The 21,075-nt window shown below is 39.7% G+C and overlaps 1 protein-coding gene across 1 annotated transcript in view; it reads left to right on the forward strand.

The window, feature by feature from the left end:
- The first annotated feature begins 12,027 nt into the window (after positions 1–12,027).
- Positions 12,028–21,075, forward strand: part of LOC145441074 (inter alpha-trypsin inhibitor, heavy chain 4-like) — a 29,295-nt gene continuing 20,247 nt past the window's right edge. Inside the window, exons 1-2 of the mRNA XM_080318850.1 lie at positions 12,028–12,279; positions 12,888–13,066. Of these exons, the coding sequence (XP_080174976.1) occupies positions 12,160–12,279; positions 12,888–13,066 (299 nt within the window). The 5' untranslated portion in view covers positions 12,028–12,159. The remainder of the gene's footprint in view (positions 12,280–12,887; positions 13,067–21,075) is intronic.

Genomic DNA, 21,075 nt, shown 5'->3' on the forward strand with positions numbered 1-21,075 from the left:
CAATACCTGCTTTTGCGTAAAATCTGCTTCGCAGGTAGGCTGGATGTCATATCAGCCTATGCATATTCGGCTACTTCGAGAACGAAATTACTACCCTATCATAGAGTGTCACCCTTGAGACTTCACATACAGTTAGATCACATATAATTCAAATATGCCATACGAAACTGTACATCTATCTCGGTAAGGAACACCGCCAAACTCTAGCACAGGGCAATACCGGCATTTGCGTAAAGTTTATTATGCGATAGCTTACTTTGCGCACATCGATACAATATACACGTAACTTGGATAACGAAATTACTACACCAATCATCTGATTGACAACCTTGAAATTTTACTGTGTTACTTGCAGAGAGAGATGACGAGATTTCGTATGTAATATTTACATTAGGTATTCTTACTCTGTACGAAGTGTGGTATCAAGTTTGTTACTCTGGGATTAGGGCAGTAACACTGTTACTGAACTCAAGTGTATATAGAGGTGTGCGCTGATATGACATCCGGCCTACCTACGGAACATATTTTACTCCAAAGCCGGTATTGCTACGTATTGATTTTGAACGTGTTTCATAGCGAGAGCGATGACAAGATTTCCTATTTATTATTCGTATTAAGCGTTCTAACTCTGTGCGAAGTTTCGAGGCTGTTACTCCGCGATAAGGGTAGTAATTTCGTTATCGAAGTCGAGTATGCAAGATGCATAGGTGAGCCCGGCCTAGCCTACCCCAACCCAGCCTATAGCGCATAACATAGGGTTACCATATTTTGGAATCGGGAAAGGAGGACACTTTAGCCGCCGGAGAGTTACTTCAGTGCTGATTTACTGTATATAAGTCGAATTTGCCCTACCTTTCTCAAAAAAAGAGGACAAAATCTCAAAAAGAGGACATTTAGGCGTCCTCGGAGGACATTTTCAAAAACCTAAAGGAGGACGTATGGTTACCCTAGCTGCTAGGGCCTAGCATAACATATTTTGCGCAAAAGCCGGTATCGGTCTTTGTAGATTTTGACGGTGTTGCTTACAGAGATGGGTGACTAGTGTCCAATTGTATATCTTGATGACATCATCTAACGCTGTAGCAAGTTACAAGATTACTACTAACGGATTAGGGTAGTAATTTTGTTATCGAAGTCGACTACGTATGACCGTGTCATCTTTGGCGTATGCAAAAAATAAGATTTCATTTTTGGAAATATTGGCATCGCAATGAATTCATAGATTCGAATTAACAATGTAAAACGCTTCAGTTTGGTCTTTCTTATGAAACGGAAGTCACAAACATGTAGTATCCACACCGTGCCATCAAACAGCAAGATTTAAATCCGAATTGAAAACGATGCAGGAGACCAAATTTACCCGATACAAAACCGAGTGCTTCTTCACCATCTATTCTCAATAGTCGATTCACTATGCGTGCAAAATTACTGGCATTTACACAGGTCATAAATCACTTGACACGTTCGGAACACAGCCTTCACTACCGAAACAATTGTTAGAAATCATGAGTGACTTTAATAATAACACTGGACAACAAAAAATTTCATCATGGTAGGTTAAAACGATTTTAGGGTAAATCGTGAGCGCTGAGCTCGAAAATGGCATTGTTTTTTTGCAGATTGGCTCTATTTTTCAAGATATCAGCGAATTCACACGTTTTATTATATTTTATTTTATTCTAACTAGATTACATTTTATCCTAACAGCCACGAGAATTTGAGAAATGTAAAACACAATTATATCGGCGGAACGAAACTGTGCTGTATAAATCTAATCTTTTCCACATATCGAACACAAAAATACCCCATTTATTAGTATTTTCATCGGATTCCCCTATTATATTGCAGTTTGTGACAATAAGCTTCCCATACCGATAAATGTGCTTGATGTGAAAAACAAGATTCGCGATAGGCAGCTGGCAGTAATTAGTCATAACGTGAGCATCCCAACTGTCATGATATTTCTCTTCCGTTTCTCTTCCATTATTGCTGACGATTACCCCTGACGAGAGTCAGCCGAAAATATTCGGGTTCATTTCAATATGAATATACTATTCAATCTTCCATTTATGTGATTTATAGGAGAATCCTTTCAGCTCGTTCCTCACTCATAATTCCCGCATTTTCGTGTAAGCGATGATACTGAACTTTTATGCTCATGCTTATATTCTTGATCCAAGAATGTTCGTGAACATCACTTCCACGTTATCCCATAGCTTCTTTTTTGTCGTCTCAACACAAGTCAAGACCTTCGTCGCTTAGCTGAGCTTGAGTAGAAGGCATTGGTTCACTCTGTATTCGTAATAATGTTGAGGACTCGGTTTTAATGCATTTTCTACAGCATATACTATTGCTATCTTCATCTTCCACTACATCCTATATCGTAGCATCATTCGAAATCAGATCTGACAGGGAAGTAAAGCTGCAACTGGAATTTCAGGGGAGTTTGTAATTGGCTGCAAAGCAGAGAAAATGCTATGGAAGCGCTATGACTTCTTGTTTCTGTTCCAACCTTACATCTCATTCATGTAAATATATCAATCATCATGGTGGCTCTTTGGCTCGCACAAAACTGGGGGGTATTACAAATTGCAACATTGACTTTACCTTGAGCCCATAAGCGCGAAGTTTCAGCTTAATACTGGCGCACCGTTTGCGGTGCCTGGCGTTCATCTTGATCTTCCAACGTCAGACCAAAGTACTCCTCGTAAGTGCATCTTGGTGACATTTCACATATTGAATCGCTTCATGTTCAACGTGTCTTCGTAACATATGTAGCAAAACAAATCTAGGTCATGACGACCATAGGCGCCGACTTTTATTTTTGCATGGGGTGGCGGCAAGCGCGTAGCCAGGGGGGTGTCGAAACCCCCTCCTTTTGAAACGCAAAACACGGTCTTTCCGAAATGACCATTCTGATGTTAATATTCAGTTGCAATTCAACATGTCGTATTATCAGTGCTACGCGGGGCTGCGACCAATTAGCGAGATTCGTCTGTGCACGCGACGCGATCTCACGCTGAGATCATTGCGAAATTAGGTTATTGATTGCCGAGAGCTCGGCATTCATCGCTGGACTGAGCAGTAACACGGCGCAACAATTCTGGAACACGAAAGACAGACAAGAAATATGATTACAAACGCATGCGGCCAATCAGTAATTATTAAAGCGAGTTTTTGCTGCAGTTAAATCCGTGGAAAGTTGCATTTATTTTTGACAAAAGTTGCAGTAAAAAGTTGCATTTATTTTTTCACAAAGGTTGCACTAAAAGACTACATATTGCTCAGTTGACTAAAAAAGGTCAACTTCCCAGTTCCATTCCCGAAAAACAGTTTTCCGTTCGCATTCTCTATTGATTGACTAAAAAAAGGTCAACTTTCCGGCTCAGCTCCCGAAATACCAGTAAGAGTGTTACTTCAGTGCTGATTTACTGTATTTCAGTCGAATTCGGCCGTGTATTCCACCAAAATTCTCAAAGAATCGAAAAAACTTTCATGAAAAATCGAAAAAGTTGCAAAATGTTGCAAAAAGTTGCATGAAAAAAATGGACAAAAGTTGCACTATAAGATTCCTTCAAACAGCTTAAAACAGCATTCTACATATCTTCCGAGTATTTAGGAAGCTGCCGGAAGCTGTAAAAAAAGTTGCAAAAGTTACAAAAACTTGCCCTAGTAATTATCCCTTACCGCCGACACAATGGGTTTTCAGTATTGAGTAGCTCGCATCGCGACAATTGGTTGCTGATTAAAACATCGATTTTGACTGCATTGATGCATTTCCCGATTTAGGTTCGCAAATCATAATTGGATTGATATTATGGGCACTGGAATAAATTCCAACTACCAGGCACACACAATATAACACTGTTCAACTTGCGCTCAGAGAATATTTATCACAAAAATGGTTCACAAAATAATTTAAACGCGGCTTGTGGCCCTCATCGATGCCAATATTGCACTTTGATTTAAAGAAGGTGAAGGTATATTTGGTCGTCAAATCGCGAGAAGAGATGGTGTTTCTCAGAGCGCGCGATGAAATCTAAGTTCCTAGCGATGAGGTCGAATTTTTACATCTCATAGCGATCGTTACTTTGCTGAAATCAGTATCAGCACGCTGTGCGAAATACATAGAAGTGATCAATTTTTATCGGACTGTACAATCAGCCGGTAAGGTTGCGCTGATACCGAAATTGCAGACATGCCGCAAACCCGCAATAATTACAATTACAGGGTGCGCTAGTCATACCTAAATACCCAGATGCAGCAATGACAACGAGTACAATTTGTTGAGAAGCGGACATAAGTTTTAATCAAAAAGATACATAAACACTAACAATATTACAGTCAGAGATTGGTACTGTTTGGCGAAAGTGTTTCTGCGGACGGTAGTAGGCCTGCGCCTGCATGCGGACACGCTAAATCAAATCACCGACGATAGTGCACATGAGATATCGATGACCCATTTCGCATACAAATGATTCTCGCTAATTTGCAGCACGCAGCATCGATAATACGAATTGCGAATTGACATTTCATTTTCAGTCCCAAATAAGAAACTCACTGGCTACGCACGTAGTGTTTTAGTACCGACAACGCGCTGGTTAATATCAGCCCGGGGCCTACGGCCTACGTAGGGACCTATCAGCCAGTCGAATTTGATCGTGAAATGGTGTGATTTTAATTATCAAGGTGTTATTGCAGCAAGAGCAATATGGGCGCATGCCCATATAGAAGGTTCCCGCTCAAACTAATCGATTAAATTCAGAATTTGCGCCACAGAGAATCTCTTGTTGCATCAATATTTGACAGCGTAATTCAACGCCATGCACTGCACAATGCGCAGTATTAATAACAAATCAAACACTGACAATAGGTGACATCGAGGGAATACGAAGGTATAAAGCAGACAAGAATTAGTAGCCTACAGATGATAGCAAACGAGAAAGCGCGCATCTAATCAGTAATTTCTCAACTGGTGTACAGCACAATGAGGTTCCGAGTCTGACATCGCGACAATTGTTTGCTCATTATAACGACGTTTGAGCTGCATTGCTGCATTTCCCGATAAAAGTTAGCAAAGCCTTGTTAGAGTAATGAATATGCGCACTTTGCGCAGGAATGACTTTCTATTCGCAGGCATACTCAAACACACTTTCCTATTTCGCGCTCCAATTAAAAAGACTCAGTGTTGGGATGACTCGAGTCATGACTTGACTCGAGTCAGACTCGAGTCACATTTTTCGTATGACTTGACTTGACTCGAGTCACTTTGCTAAAATGACTTGACTTGACTTGACTCGGCGTATCAGAAATGTGGATTGACTCGTGACTCGGAGCCAGTGTTGGGATCAAGTCACTACCTTCGAGTCACGAGTCATTTCGAGTCATTGCACATTTTGACTCGAGTCAAGTCAAGTCAATCGATTTTCGAAGGTGACTCGAGTCAAGTCAAGTCACTCAATTTTTGGAGGTGACTCGAGTCAAGTCAAGTCAAGTCAAGTCACGAGTCAAGTCACAAGTCAAGTCAAGTTGCCTTTTCCAAGTATGAAGCATGATTATGTCATTGCATTTTGCTAGCTGTCTAAAATACAGGTTGATCGGTCATTGATTTCGAACCGGTGAACGAATATAGAGTTAAATATACACGCAAGAAGGCGCTGTATCGCTCACATATAGGCTACGTAGAACTGCTTAACTACGTAAGTAATTGCATAGCCTCAGTTTGTAGTTACCATCCAAAATAGAGAATAGAGAAACGAATTGATAGGATGCAATACATTACCCATTCACAAATTGATATGATACAATTCGAGCCTGCGCCTTTTGGTGAGAACTATATGTAAACCATATTCGAATTCAATTTCAGTATAACAAGAGATTTGGTTAAGGTAAGAACAGAGAAGAGAAATATACATTTTGCTATTAAATTATCTTATTATACTAGTTTACGACAAAGGAAGCTTTAAGCTTCGACTTCGTTTGCGGTCAATATATTTGTGAGAGTGAGAGACCAATGTAGGCTCAGTAAAACGCACGATCATTGAATGATTGGTCGCTCTCGCGAGTTAAATCAGCGTTTCGCGAACAATCCGAACGTACGCAAGATACAGTGATTTTTATCGACACTGATTACTTGATGACTTGAAATTAACTCGTGAATTTTGCTCCGAGTCACGAGTCAATCCACATTTCTGATACGCCGAGTCAAGTCAAGTCAAGTCATTTTGGCAAAGTGACTCGAGTCAAGTCAAGTCATACGAAAAAGGTGACTCGAGTCAGACTCGAGTCAAGTCATGACTCGAGTCATCCCAACACTGCTCGGAGCTAATATTCACGAGTCAATTTCAAGTCATCAAGTAAACGGTGTCGATAAAAATCACTGTATCTCGTTCGGATTTTTCGCGAAACGCTGGTGTACCCCGTGAGAGCGACCAATCAGTCAATTATCGTGCGTTTTACTGAGCCACCATTGTTCTCTAACAAATAAATTGACCGCAAACGAAGTGATCGAAGCTTACAGCTTACGTTGTCGTAAACTATTAGTAGAGTAATTTAGTAGCAAAATGTCCATTTCTGTTCTCTGTTCTTACCTCAACCAATTGAAATTGAATTCGAAGTCGTCAACCACTAGCACAGGCTCGAATTGTATCATATCAATTTGTAAATGGGTAATGTATTGCATCTTATCAATTCGTTTCTCCATTCTCTATTCTATATTTTGGCTGGTAACTATAAAATGTGGCTATGCAATTACTACTAGTTAAGCAGTTCTACGTATATGTGAACGATACAGCGCCTTATTGTGTGTACATTTAACTCATTATTCGTTCATCGGTTCGAAATCAATGACCAATAAATCTGTATTTCAGACAGCTCGCAAAATGCAATGACGTAATCATGCCTTATACTACGAAAAGGCAACTGGACTTGAATTTTGACTTGACTCGTGACTTGACTTGACTTGACTCGACTTGAATCGAGTCACTTCCAAAAATCGAGTGACTTGACTTGACTCGAGTCACTTTCGAAAATCGATTGACTTGACTTGACTCGAGTCAAAATGTGCAATGACTCGAAATGACTCGTGACTCGAAGGTAGTGACTTGATCCCAACACTGAAAAGACTATCACGAAACTTCTCAAGAATTATTTTGTAAACGAATATGCGCGCAAATACAACTTAATTGAGAGAAGTAGAACGTCAATTCGTTCCTCTGGTCAAGAGAGGAGATGATGTTTCTCAGCGCGAGCGTGTCGAAATCGACGCCGTCAACGAGGTCGCTTCGATTGTATGATTAGTGATTACTAATTTAATCACGGATTACACTTTATTTGGGCGTTTTAAGCACTAGTTCGTCGTCGCCGACGAAGCTGAGTATTCAATTATTCACGCATGTATCGGTTAATGGTAAATTGTTGGCATTTACGCGACAGCGCAGACGGCGGGCGTTTAAGCATTTTGCATGGGGTGGCCGCCACCCCATAATTGTGTCATGGGGTGGTTGCGCCACCCCGCCACCCCGTAACTCGACGCCTATGATTACGACACTTACTCTGTCTAGCTATATCACTCATTTTTTTAACATACTTAAAACACCCATGAATTGAAGTATCTGAAAATGATAGCAAGGGATAGTACCTAATATTAAAAAGCGTCGGAAGCGTTTTAAATTTGAGCCCACTGATCATCGGTGATGAGATAAGTGCAATTTGACTCTTTCTGTAGCTCAAATAAGGGGGGTAGGTAATCTACAACGCACATGTTAGTACTAGATGGGAGATGATATAAACTATCTAAGCCCATATTCAACTCCTTAAGCGCGAGTTAACCTTTAGTACCCACAAACATACTATTTTCATGGCATATGTAGAAAGAGACAATATCTTAAAAAATAGAGCCAATTCGGCAAAATTAATGCCCCTTTCGGACTCTGCGCCCCTGATAAACCCCTGGATCGATCTCACATGTGCATAACATGATTTTTGATGCCGTGTGTAATCAATATTTATAATACGAAAAATTATCCACCCGGCGATGATAAACTAGAAAAGGGCTGCATCTACATATGTATGTATGGTACGTATAGATCTGGAGGCCTTTTACATCATGTCTGATCATTGATGAAACTATGTTCCTATTGGGCAACACGACACAATTTATGAGTTAATGAACAATGAACATGCAGACAGTTTTCAAGTGCAAGTTAAAGGGGAATGGAATTTGGAATATTGCACACTGAGCTAAAGGTAGCCTGGGTCACGCGTGACGGCTACATAATATAACAAAATGCATGAGCCCTGATAACAGAAAAATACCTAGTAATCGCGCTAAATTTTAAATTAGGGCCCGCTTTCACAGATTCCGAAATATGCTGATTAAAACTATGGCGTGCAAGTGCAGAGATCATATACTTCCTAATTGCTTAATATCATCTACTTCCTAAAGGCTGTATATCATCTATATCTCAATCGCTATATTGATCAATCCACAGATTGGAGGTAAATCCATGATTTAATCACTGGACTTTTTCGCCTTTTCATTCACCTTTCATGGACCAATTGGATAGTAGTATGCGGACTTCCGAAGGATTCATGGACCCTAATTTAAGAATTCTGCTTTACACACTTGTTTCGTCGCTTTATACAAACTCCTTCCAATTCTTGTTGACGTTTTTATCAAAATCTTTCATAAAAATCAATATTTATAGAAAGCCATATTTTTGGCATTTAAAGTTTTTATTTTTGGCAGTTTTGGAATTTGGTTCCCGAAATGTCAAAAATAACACGGCTTGGAGGTGCGGGCAGCTTCGCGCATATCGGATTTTTCGTAAAAGCCGGTATCAGTCTATGTAGATTCTGACGGTGTTGCATACAGGGCTGTGGAGTCGGAGTCGTAAAAACTGTATTGGCTGAAGTCGGAGTCGGAGTTGGAGTCGTGGAAAAAATACTGACTGGAGTCGGAGTCGGAGTTTGTGAAAATGACCCGGACTTCGACTCCGACTCCTATCCAACATCTTTATCATGTAAACAATTGCTTTCGAAGGTGTATTTAAATTACTAATATAATAACTATAATAGGATTTTTATGTACCATCAATCACTGTTATTACTAACGATACAGATCAGGGGCGGCCAAACCGTGCCCGCAGCCCAAATGTTGCCCGCGAGAAGAATTTATGTGGCCTGCGAGGTAATTCTCGAAATTAGATATAACATCAGGTAAAGTTGCAAGGCCAACCAAAATTTGATTAGCCAGACCGCTAAATTCGATGATGACTAAAACATCAGTTTCGACGCATTGGCGTAACCAGGGGCCAACCGCCACATTCATCGCAGATCGTCGTATAATGACCATAAAGTAGAATATTCCGTAGTAGATTTATTAGACTTTTTTATTTCTCTTAGCACTGCGCATGATTTATTTTACCATTTCTTGCATTTAGTATTGGAACCCCTCATGGAAATTATAAATACGGGTAATTTACAGAATTGAGTCCAACCATACTCGCAATTAGGAAATAACTTGTCGTCCAACATGCGACTTCGCTTGTGCGCTCGAAGCGAGATCCTCGGCGATGAAACATTTGCACAAAATGACAGAGGCATGTTCACCGAAACCGTCGATATTGCTATGCCTAAAACGCCAAATAATCCCGTCCTTGCCAAATGAGCCATTGCTATACAGAGGCGACCCCAATATATGAAAGTAATATATTTATTGATCGAATTCATCCATTACCTTTGAAATAATTTCGTGCTTCGCTCGACCAGGGCATGACTACACACTGTACAGTTGCACTCGGAGTTTTCATGAAATAATTGTCATCAATTTTAAAGCGTAGTCAAAAAGTCTTGTTTTCAATGTTACCTAATCCGGTTCGTTCCTATCGAATGACTAAAAAAGGTTATCAACATTCAAGTTGCCCGCGCAATGGTTCGAAATTTCATGTTGCCCTTTGGCCGAAAAGGTTGGCCACCCTTGACAAAGATAAAATTGGACATTATTTGCAAATTGCAATTCAGTTGTATAGAGGAAGAAAGTAGTAATATGCATCTTCGCGATGCAGTCACAAATTGACGCAATTTTTGGAATTATGCCATGATATTGTGACAGAGCAAACATATCGTCTGGTTGTAAAATTGATGTAAATATAACCAAACGTCCCTTCCCACTTGTCAAAATTAAAAATATATGTAGTGTAGCATAGCTGCTTGGGTGGAACAAATGATTAATAAAGACTGCAAGTCCTAGTCCTTGAATACCTGACGAAGTGCATGTAGACTGGACATATGCCATTTGACTACTACCTAAATTTTGTTTATGACCAATGTCTATTGGTAGTGAGAGTGTGTGTGCGCTTGTAATCAGTACAGTGTGTAATGAGAAAACTAGTAAGATCCATCTCTGTTTTAGTTGCTGACTCAGACACAAGAGCAACACTTCGATCGTTTTATCTACATTTCAATTATGCTGGATAGGATATATGTCGTGTTTGAATGATTCATACATATTAGGTTATTAGAGAGTCCATGTTATAAAAACTGATAAAATATGAAAAAGGGAAGGATATTTAGAAAGGCAATCTTTCATGCATAGTGAATAATTCGAGCTGTGCCACAATTTGAGCTGTGAAACAATTTTGCATGCCATCATTAATCATATGTTTGCATATGTTTAATGGTTATATAACCGTCACTGTGGCATATAATTTTCGAAGTAAATTGGTAATACTGTTGGAGTCGGGGTTTGAGTCGGAGTCGGTAGGTTTGATGACTCAGGAGTCGGAGTCGGAGTCAGAGTCGGAGTCGGTCCATTGAAAATGTTTGGAGTCGGAGTCGGAGTCGGTGGTAAAATTTACCGACTCCACAGCCGTGGTTGCATACCGAGATGAGTGACTAGCTTTCGAATTGCATATCTTGATGCAATGTGATCTAACGCTTTAGCAAGTTACAAGACTACCACCACTAACGGATTAGGGTAGTAATTTCGTTATCAAAGTAGAGTATATATAAATGTGATATGGCTTCTCACGTACGGCAAGTTACTGCCATTGACCAAAATTGATAGAAGTAGTGAAGCGTGACGCAGCAATGGGAAAACGGGAGTTTCCATTGATATTGAAAGTATAAGACAATAGAAGTGTGAATAAAGGTATAATTGCGCTCAGCGGGAGTTCAAACTTACTAAAAAGTGTAAAACGTATTAGCAACGATACTGCGGTTAACCGGTTAACCGTTATCCTGATAATCAAACCCTAATTGGAATCGCTCAAACGTACCAAAACCAAGTTTATTGCGCGAGCAGCACACGATTCCGAGTTGGTATATCTATATGTGGCGCATTGTTTTCCTCTGCTGTTCGCATATGTAGCCTACTGTGGGGCTCAGATTGCAAAGAGCGCTGCTACATACAAATCGAAAAATGAAATCGCATTGAATCGTGCAGAGCGCGAAGAAAATTTCAATATTAATTCAAATATCTCAAAATTTCGGGAGTCAATCGTAAATTCGATTTGCATGTCGACAGCCGCCAACACATAGCCTACTAATTGAATTACGTGTTGACAGTCGCACAAATTTCTTTCTACGGCCGCAGGTTGGCCACCCCTGATTTAAAGCATATGGCAACCGATCCTACAGTGCAATAGAAAAGTCAACTGTGAAGTCATCGGACTTTCATATCGTAATGATGCTGCAGAACAGGACTTTGATACGGTAGTAGCTGGAAATGCTGACAAGTCGCGGTATAGAAGGGTCTATAACGGAATTCAACGGGTAACAATCCATCGAAATCTTGAGACTTTGATCTCAGCCTACAGACGGTTCAAACAAAATTGCTGTCGAAACCGATTGAAGATGCAGCATTTATTTAGTCATGCTCTATTTGAATTACCCTACTTCCCTTCCTTGTCGTTCTTCAGCGGTTTCGATTGAGCGAGAGCTGTTGTGATATTGCACGGGTCCGTAACCTGCTGACGGCATCGAGGTGTTTTGACGGCTTCGCTGTTCGCAGAACTTACGTATGACTGCGCAGTGCGCATTGTCTGAGCCTTTCTCTTGAATGACTGACTTTTGTAGACGAACAGCATAAAGAGTTCACGAACACTATAATCCGCATTAGTTTCAGCGCTCCGTGTTACTGAACATAACGCGGAAAAGATGAGGCAGTTAACGTTCATCCTTGGCATAGCATTGATCTTTTCCGATAGTCTGACATGTATAGACGCGAAAGTCATTGACATGGGTGGATCATTCGTGGTCAGCGCCGAGAACAACAAGGTATTAATTATTGCTCGGATTTATTGCAAATATACACGGGTAGCAGCATGTTATTACATCACCGGGACATGATCCAGCTGTATAGTATATGCACTACCATACGCAGAAAGCACGCACTGGTGAGGCCATGCGTCATAAATTGTGCGGTTCGCACCTCGTTGCGACATCTGATCCCCCTCATTACATTTGCTGTTTTTCATGGTTTTCGGCATCATCGATGTTTATTTTAAACCAGACCGACATTCGATTTACGATTCCTGACCCCCTATACTTATAGCGCGGCTGATTTCGTTCTTGGCTTTTATAAGGCATCCAATGGTGATCAGCAGCCTAAATAAACATCCGACACTGCGAAAGGATTCTCGGTTCTACCTAGGTCGGACTCGAACCAGCAATTTACTGGCGTTGCAGCAGTAGATCATACACTACCCAGCCACAATACCATATTTTAGAAATATAGTAGTGTTTTAGACAATGGGTAATCGCGGCAGTGTATGTATATCGGCATAAATCGACTTTTGTAACTATGAAATATTTCGATCGACAAATATGCAATCAAATTAAACATGGTTAACGTTTAACGGGTTTTGATACTCTTAAAATTTCAGTCGCGACAGAAACGTTCCATCGAGTCTTCCATGACTGAGATGCACGTGAAAAGCGTCGTGAAATCTCGCTTTGCGAAAGTGACTACGACAACAATAATGGAGAATTCCGCGGAAGAAGCTAAAGAATTGACGTTTTCAGTGAGGCTACCCGAGGCTGCATTCATCAGCAAATTTACGATGTGAGTATTATTTGTTAATGGGTGAATGATCAACATATGAATACGATAAATAAAAGGGTTACTTAACGAATATAAGCACTAAACAGTAAGCGCGTACCAAGTCCGTTATCCGCGTAGGTAGTCTTGTTTACAATTAACAATTGGGATTGCATCGAAGGACAAATCGAGGTCGAAAGCTGTTGGGAAAGAATGTCGAGAATCCCATACAATTCAGTAGCTAGAGCTTTCATTGACTGTTCAGTGTTCACTGTTCAGCCTGTAGTGTAAACGTGGAAGTAACATATTTCGCATGCTTGAGACCATAGGATATAGCCTTGGTATGACATGTAAATGAACACTTGAACAGTGATGATGAGGCTCATTATACTGCGTGCATGTAAAGTAAGAACGACTCAGTGTTCATGTTCAGTCTTCCCTGCTCAGTATTCATGTTCAAGCCAATTCAGTAATGTCAAATCAAGCCAATAGCGGGGTCGCTGCGCGCGGGAAACGATAACTTCGTCATTAGGCCAACGAGCTATATTGACGGTCATGAAGTCGTAAAGTGTCACGAATCGCTTGAATATTCCGATTAGATCAATGGTTATCAACCGGGAGTCCGCGAAGCATTTTCAGGGGGTCCGGGAAGCCTCTAAATTTTCAAAATAATTGATAACCTGAATCTGTATTTTTTAAACCAGGAAAAACTTTCGCTTCGTTACTAGTAAATCTCCAGAACTCACATCAACAGAATGGCCGTCTGAGTTGAAATATCCAACTGTTCAGACTCATTTTAATTGCTAACTTACCAATAGTCCACTGCAGGGGCGGGCAACTTCTCCAGTCGGCGGGCCGCCTATAGGAAAATTAGGAACTTGGCGGGCCGGATTGCTGAATCGATACATTATTCGCCCATTTATCCACATATACAAGGAATAAATCGTATTTAATGAATGTATTTTAACGACAGCATTGTAACTTCAAAGCCATTTCTCGCCAATAATGACGAAGACAATATGGATTTGAGAACAGCATTGTCATACAGGCACCACCACGCCTGCTACTCGCTGATCAATCAACACGCGGTTCAATCCTTAATTAAGATTTCAAGGCTTTCGATAAGCCAAGATATCAATTCATTAGGGTTTAGTAGGTGACGAGATAGCGTGGTTGTTCAACTATGTGGCCTATTTTATTTCGATATTGAATTCATGCCGCCCTCGGCATCTACGAAATTTGAAAGTGGCCCCCGACCCTTTTTGAGTTGACAACCACTGGCATAAGCGGTGTCTTACAGAAGCCTAGAAGTGTCCCGTGCTGCAAGTCGACGGTTACGGAATAAAAAATAAGAAATATCGGCCTGGTGTAAATGACCATTGTTGTGGACAAACACCATGATCACCACAAATGACATTAGGGCTGAGTACATCCTAAATGCCGTTATGCAATTAGTCTTCTCGCTTCTACGAACTTACGCGTAAACTCCACCCTCGCTCGCTGCGCAATGCGCAATTGCGCATACATGTGTATAATGACATACAGTCACTAAGATTTGATGTATGTAAGCAAGTAGTTGGGAATGTCGGAAGACTGGGGCCGCGGGCCACATTATCATGTAAGGCGGAAAGCTGTCAGCGGGCCGGACAAAATACCTTCGCGGGCCGGATCCGGCCCGCGTGCCGTATGTTGCCCGCCACTGGTCTACTGATACATACATTTTGCTATTTCGCGATATTTTGTTGGGGATTGTGGAAACAATAAAAAGTTGGATTAGGAAGGTCAATCACGAGGACTTCGAAATGTTTACAAAAATTCATTTTCTCCTGTGAAATACATAAACATTTTCCATGATAACTTCAGTCGGTGTCAGTATCAGTTTAATAATATTTTCATCATTTTAAAACACCACAAATCTGCGATACAAATCAGTTTTGGTGCCACATTTGTTGCGATCATACCCAAATGTGTAATCGGAAGCAATACGCCTTTTTATTACATTCACCACCACCTATATTTGTGGAAATGGATTTTCGGCACACATTCATATCAAATCGACGGCTCGGATTTTGGAGACTCGACCACGTATTTCAAGAAATGCAGTTGCAAAATTAACTTCGAACAAACAAAAGTCAATCCAATTTCTACGTGAATAGTATGATGTTATTTCGAAGAAAAGTCATTTTGTTGCTGGTTATCACTAGCCTACGGATATCACTTGCATAAGACAGATGACGAATGTAAGATAATTGAGCTAAATTTGAACTAAACTTTTGGGGGGTCCGCGGGGTCTGTGACGGTCCAAAAGGGGTCCGTGAAGACGAAAAGGTTGAGAACCATTGGATTAGATTATAATCTAATTATCGCTACAAAATTTTGTCATTAATGTGATGTCAAGATTTTGCAACTATACAGTCGTGCGGAAACTTGAGATGTCTTGTCTGTGGAAAACATCATTTCATACACCATGGCGTAATTTCGTTATAGCTTGCGCTTGCCGACCATCATCTTGGGCGTTGAAAGTTATCGTAGCAGGCTTTGATAGCGGCCATTATTTCCACAATTCTATGTATGCCAGCATAAATAATTATCCAGAGATCAACTCTTGCTAACTTACTCTCTCAAATCAAAACGAAAGCAAAGGAACTATATTTTAAGAAACACTTTTCTAAACATCAAAATAATCCACGTGAAACATGGAGATCCGTAAATCGTATTATCAACAGAAAATCCAACTCTCAGGCACCTAACAAAATAAAAGATTTTGTTTCTGATCAAATGGTCTCTGATCAGTCCCGGATGACTGAGATCTTTAATAGTTTTTTTTCTACCATCGGCACAAAACTCTCGGAATGTTGCTCGAATGAAGATGTCGATCACCATCATATTTTTGGAAAACGCCCAAGTTCATCATTCTATCTTCAACCAACGTCACCAAATGAAGTCATAAGTGTTCTATCTACACTGAAAAACAATAAAGCTCAAGGTCACGATCAACTACCTGTCATTATTGTCAAACACATAGGCATTCACCTAGCAGATACCATCGCTAAATGATTCAATTTCTCATTTTCTTCAGGGATATTTCCTGATTACTTGAAGATTGCACGTGTGATACCTGTATTTAAATGTGGGGACAAAACCAACGCAAGCAACTATCGACCCATTTCGATATTGTCACCGTTTGCCACTCTGCTTGAGAAAATATTATTTGAGAGACTTAACAGTTATCTCAATAAAATGAATCTCTTAAACTCAAATCAATATGGTTTTAGAAATAACCACACAACCTCTCAAGCTATATTACAGGTTACCTCAAGGATATATGAGCTCATTGACTCTAAAAATGTTGCCACTGGTGTGTTTTTAGATCTGAAAAAGGCATTCGACTGTGTCAATCATTCCAAACTAGTTGATAAACTTGAATTCTATGGTATACGTGGACTTGCAAAAATGTATTTCGAATCTTACTTAAATAATAGGAAACAATTTGTTCATATTGGAACAACGCGTTCACAATTACTACCCATACAGACTGGTGTACCTCAGGGATCAGTTCTCGGGCCCCTGCTGTTCATAATTTACATCAATGATATTGGTCATTTATTTGACAATGACATCACACTGTTTGCTGATGACACCAGCCTAGTTATACCCCGTAAAAATTTATCTGATGCATTTGACAACATTAACACTAAGCTATCGACAGTGTCAAAATGGATGGCATCTAACCAACTTCAGCTCAATGCCTCCAAAACCAAAACCCTCGTGTTTCATACACAAGTCAATCGCAGTGGAATTATAGTAAATAACGCACATCTTGATACACATAAAACTGTTAGATATCTTGGCATTATCATTGATGATAAACTTGGATGGTCTGACCATATCAACAATATAAAAACTAAAATCTCGCGTGGTGTCGGGGCTCTCTATCGCCTTAAAAATTTAATTCCTCATCAAACTCTCAGATCAGTCTACTATGCCTTAATTCACTGCTATCTTATTTATGGGATCCTAGTTTGGGGACCTGCTGCGAAAAAACATCTGCAGAAATTGCAAGTCTTGCAAAACCGAGCCATACGAATTCTCTGTCGGAAATCTAGATATGAGAATTGTAATAGCATGTATCGTAGCGTTGGAATATTGAAAGTGGAAGACGTTTTCAAATTTGAGGTAATGAAATTCATGCATAGTTATCATCAGGGTGAACTGCCACTATATTTTGATAATCTGTTCAAAATACCTTCAGATACCCACCAACATCATACCAGATTTTCTTCTAACTTGTCTCTGTCTGTGCAACACCACTCTACCAGTCTAGTACAAAATTCAATCAGTTTTATTGGTGTCAATGTTTGGAATAAGCTGCCACCTAATCTCCGCAATTTAGACTCTTGTGCTTTTAAAAAACAATGTTTTCATTCTCTTATCTCTAACTACCGCTAAATTGTATTTGTGTTGTATTACAAATTGGTCCGTGATACTGTGTCTTATTTTTCCTATCGTTCGTTGGATTATTTTAATTTAATTTAATTTAATTTTATATTTTTTCATTAGTTATCGACTGTGAAAATTGCTCCTGTCCCGGGTGGCTCGGCTCTGAAGACTATGTCATATCGAGCCTCCCGTCTACCTTGCATGTCGCATTTCACTGTTACATTTTTTGTAGTGTTATGTTGATATGTAATGTATACGAATAAAGATTCTCTCTCTCTCTCTCTCTCTCTCTCTCTCTCTCTCTCTTGATATATACTTATAATCAGACATGGGGTGATTACTTCGTGAATGTAATCGATTGCGATTACGATTACTTCGGAATCACGCGATTACGATTACGATTACGATTACAGCAAAACCAGGAAGTAGTCGATTACGATTACGATTACATTGGAAAAGTAATCACGATTACTCACGATTACATTTATTTTGCTTCTTAGAACTAATCTTAGAAGATATATTGAAGACAATATAAGGATTGCAATGAAAAGGGCTAATGAGATGTAAACTTTATCTATAAATGATACGTTATTTGCTTGTTACGTCATAATGTATCCATTCCCCATTATCGTACCTAACGATTTGCATTCTTGCCAGGTTCGTACCTGGCGGACCCTAAACTCCCCAATGGGATGGGGAGCGAGCTCGAAGGGGACTAAAAGTATTTCGTAAATCAACGTAAATTATAACGTATTTTCGAGAGATTTAATAAACTTTAAACTTTTCTTAAAGATTCGAGATTTAATGTATCTAGCTAGATTGCTTGGTTTTGAAATGTATACCTCTCCTCTTCAAGATAAAAAAGCATAAAATGCATAATTTATAGGAATAGGCATTTCGGTCGCGGTCAATACTTCGCCACGACACATCAAAGACATATGCAGTTTCGGCCAACATGCGACTCCACGAAGTGTGCCACTAAAGAAAGAAATTGGCCGAAACATTGGGTAGGCTATGTGTCCATTGTCAATAGCAACGTTGGATGGGTGTGACGAATAGTCCTGTCTTTCCAATCTGAGCGCCACAATACAAACGCCACCTGGGTACCCACAGAGGAATGAAGACCCGGCCAACGTTTGGAGTGCGTTGACGAATTGCTGTTGTGGTCCTGATTCTAGCTACAACCCACACTAACATGGTGTATAAGCGGATTGCTACGGCGGCAGGTCCACATGTTGAGTATAGAATTGCGAAATAACGATTGGCACCCTTTTCCAGAAGAGTCATATGAAAACAAAATAAGATGAAGTGAACATAAAATTCTGCCTTCCACTTAATACAGATATTGCAAGCTGCCGTAATGAGAAACGTCAAAGAAAGGCTCGGTTATGATATATATTAGCAGCTGTTGATTTTTAATGCTTCGTTGTGGAAATCATAATGTTTCATTTGACGAGTAAAAAATTTGGTTGTATTAAGGTTGTATTAAGATACGGCTTGATTGGATAAGAATTGGTATTAATGAATGGCTGAAAGCTGCATGTGTTGCGTCTTAACGGTAGCCATACGACGGAATAAGGCTGTATGTGAGTTAAGAATGAACGGTAGATGCATACGACGGAAGGTTCGGACACTGAATTATCACTAATTGTTGTACACTGGCCACTCTGCCTGACAATTTACAAGTGATATCAACGGTATAGGTAACCTGTGTGGAAAGCATTGCGTCTTCCTACTCTATATCTATATCTATATCGCAGTTTTGTGGTGTTTTGAAATGATAAAAATATTAATAAACTAATACTATATATGGTTATAGCTATATTCAGGTGCGAACCCCAACTGCTAGCCAAGCAGCAACGGTCAAACTGACACTAGGGAGAGTGGCTTGTTTACCCTGCCTCGAGGTAGTGGCGTTTCAAGGGTATTGATGACCAGATATACAGCAAGTCGGGTGTTCTTACAATCATCACAATACAATGTACATCGAATATCTATGGATAGTCTGGATATTTCTTACGCAATGACGAGCAAAGCTAATGCATATACAGTACTAATGAGCAGTGGTGATTGAAAATCAGTCGTTTGTGGTATCACTAACCTGGTATAATATCTCTTCCTAGTTCACGAAGAATCAGTTTATGTCATAGTCCTTGTATAAATAAAAAGTAATCGTTCTTTCACAAAGAAATCGATTAGATATGTGAAGTAGTCGATTACGATTACGATGACTTCGGGATTTTTTCGAATGTAATCGATTGCGATTACGATTACTTGAAAATGCTGTAATCGTCGTAATCGATTACGATTACTAATCGCGATTACTCCATGTCTGCTTATAATGATTTGCAACCTATCTGTCAAGATACGCCACGAATCCGAGTTCTGTGAAGCTCAGGATGTCCTTTGATTTCATCCATTAAAGATGAAGGGGATATAGATATACATGAGAAGAAATATGATCATTGTGTGTCCAATACTATACCGTACTGTAGACTAAAAAAAAGGATAAGTCTAAAAAGTCCGCTGCAAAGTTTAAATGGCCAATCCCAGCACCAGCATACAGCATGTGTACATTAGGGTTGTTCAAAAATGACTTTTTTCAATTGTACTGGCTACTTGATAAAATTGTTAGGTTACCTAAAAGACGCCGCACGCTAATTTTGGTGCAATTCCAAACTATAGACGCATTGCTATAAGAGGACAAAGTTCTGCATTTATTTATTAAAAATAGATTTAAAATCTACCAAATTTTACTCACTACCGCATGAAATTGTTAGATTGTCCAGAAAAACGATGCCCAACAAATTTGGCTGAATTTCAACCGTACACGCAAAGATATTGGGAGTACAGAATTTTGGATTTCGAAAAAATAGTATTTACGGTGGCAATTCTTTAATTATCTCTTATAAGTCTACCCACCGTAAATACTATAATTTTTAACATCAATTAGTTCGTTTCCACTCGTTCGTATGGAGTGAAATTTGTTGTGCGTCGTTTTTCAGACGATCTAACATGGAGTAGCCAGTAATGTATGCAATAAAAATCTATATCTATTTTTTAATGAATTTATCCTTTTTCTCTTATAGCAATGGCACTATAGTTTGGAATTGAGCTTAAATTGGTGTGCAGCATTTTATAAGGTAACCTAACGATTTTATCACGTAGCCAGCAAAATTTGAAAAAAGTAATTTATGAACAGCCCTAATGTACATTGTACGGCATCCTAGATGTAGGCGTTGCTATGGACTAATATTAAATTTTTTGAAAGATTCTAGTACAGGGGTCACCAACCTTTTTACAACCGAGGGCTACTTTTGCATAATGATTGAAGCGGCGGGCTACTGTTTACTCCTGCCGTTTACCCGTACCACACTGAATTTCCGCTTTGATATTCATAGCACTGGGCAGGACTGGACATCGTGTTATCTGTTTCTATAGCAGTCCGTGGGAGGCCTGGCATTGTATGATATCAATTAGCTGTACTCTGGTATGTGACTTGACACTGCAATTCTGAATGAGTGTTCCAGATGTGCATTGATTGAGCGTGTTTTGTGTTTGCTTTTGATGAAGTTCATGTCCGAAAAGGCTGA

Source organism: Botryllus schlosseri, chromosome 6 (assembly GCF_051294905.1).
Source record: "Botryllus schlosseri isolate E-star chromosome 6, Bs_hap1, whole genome shotgun sequence".
NCBI classification, from domain to species: Eukaryota; Metazoa; Chordata; class Ascidiacea; order Stolidobranchia; family Styelidae; genus Botryllus; species Botryllus schlosseri.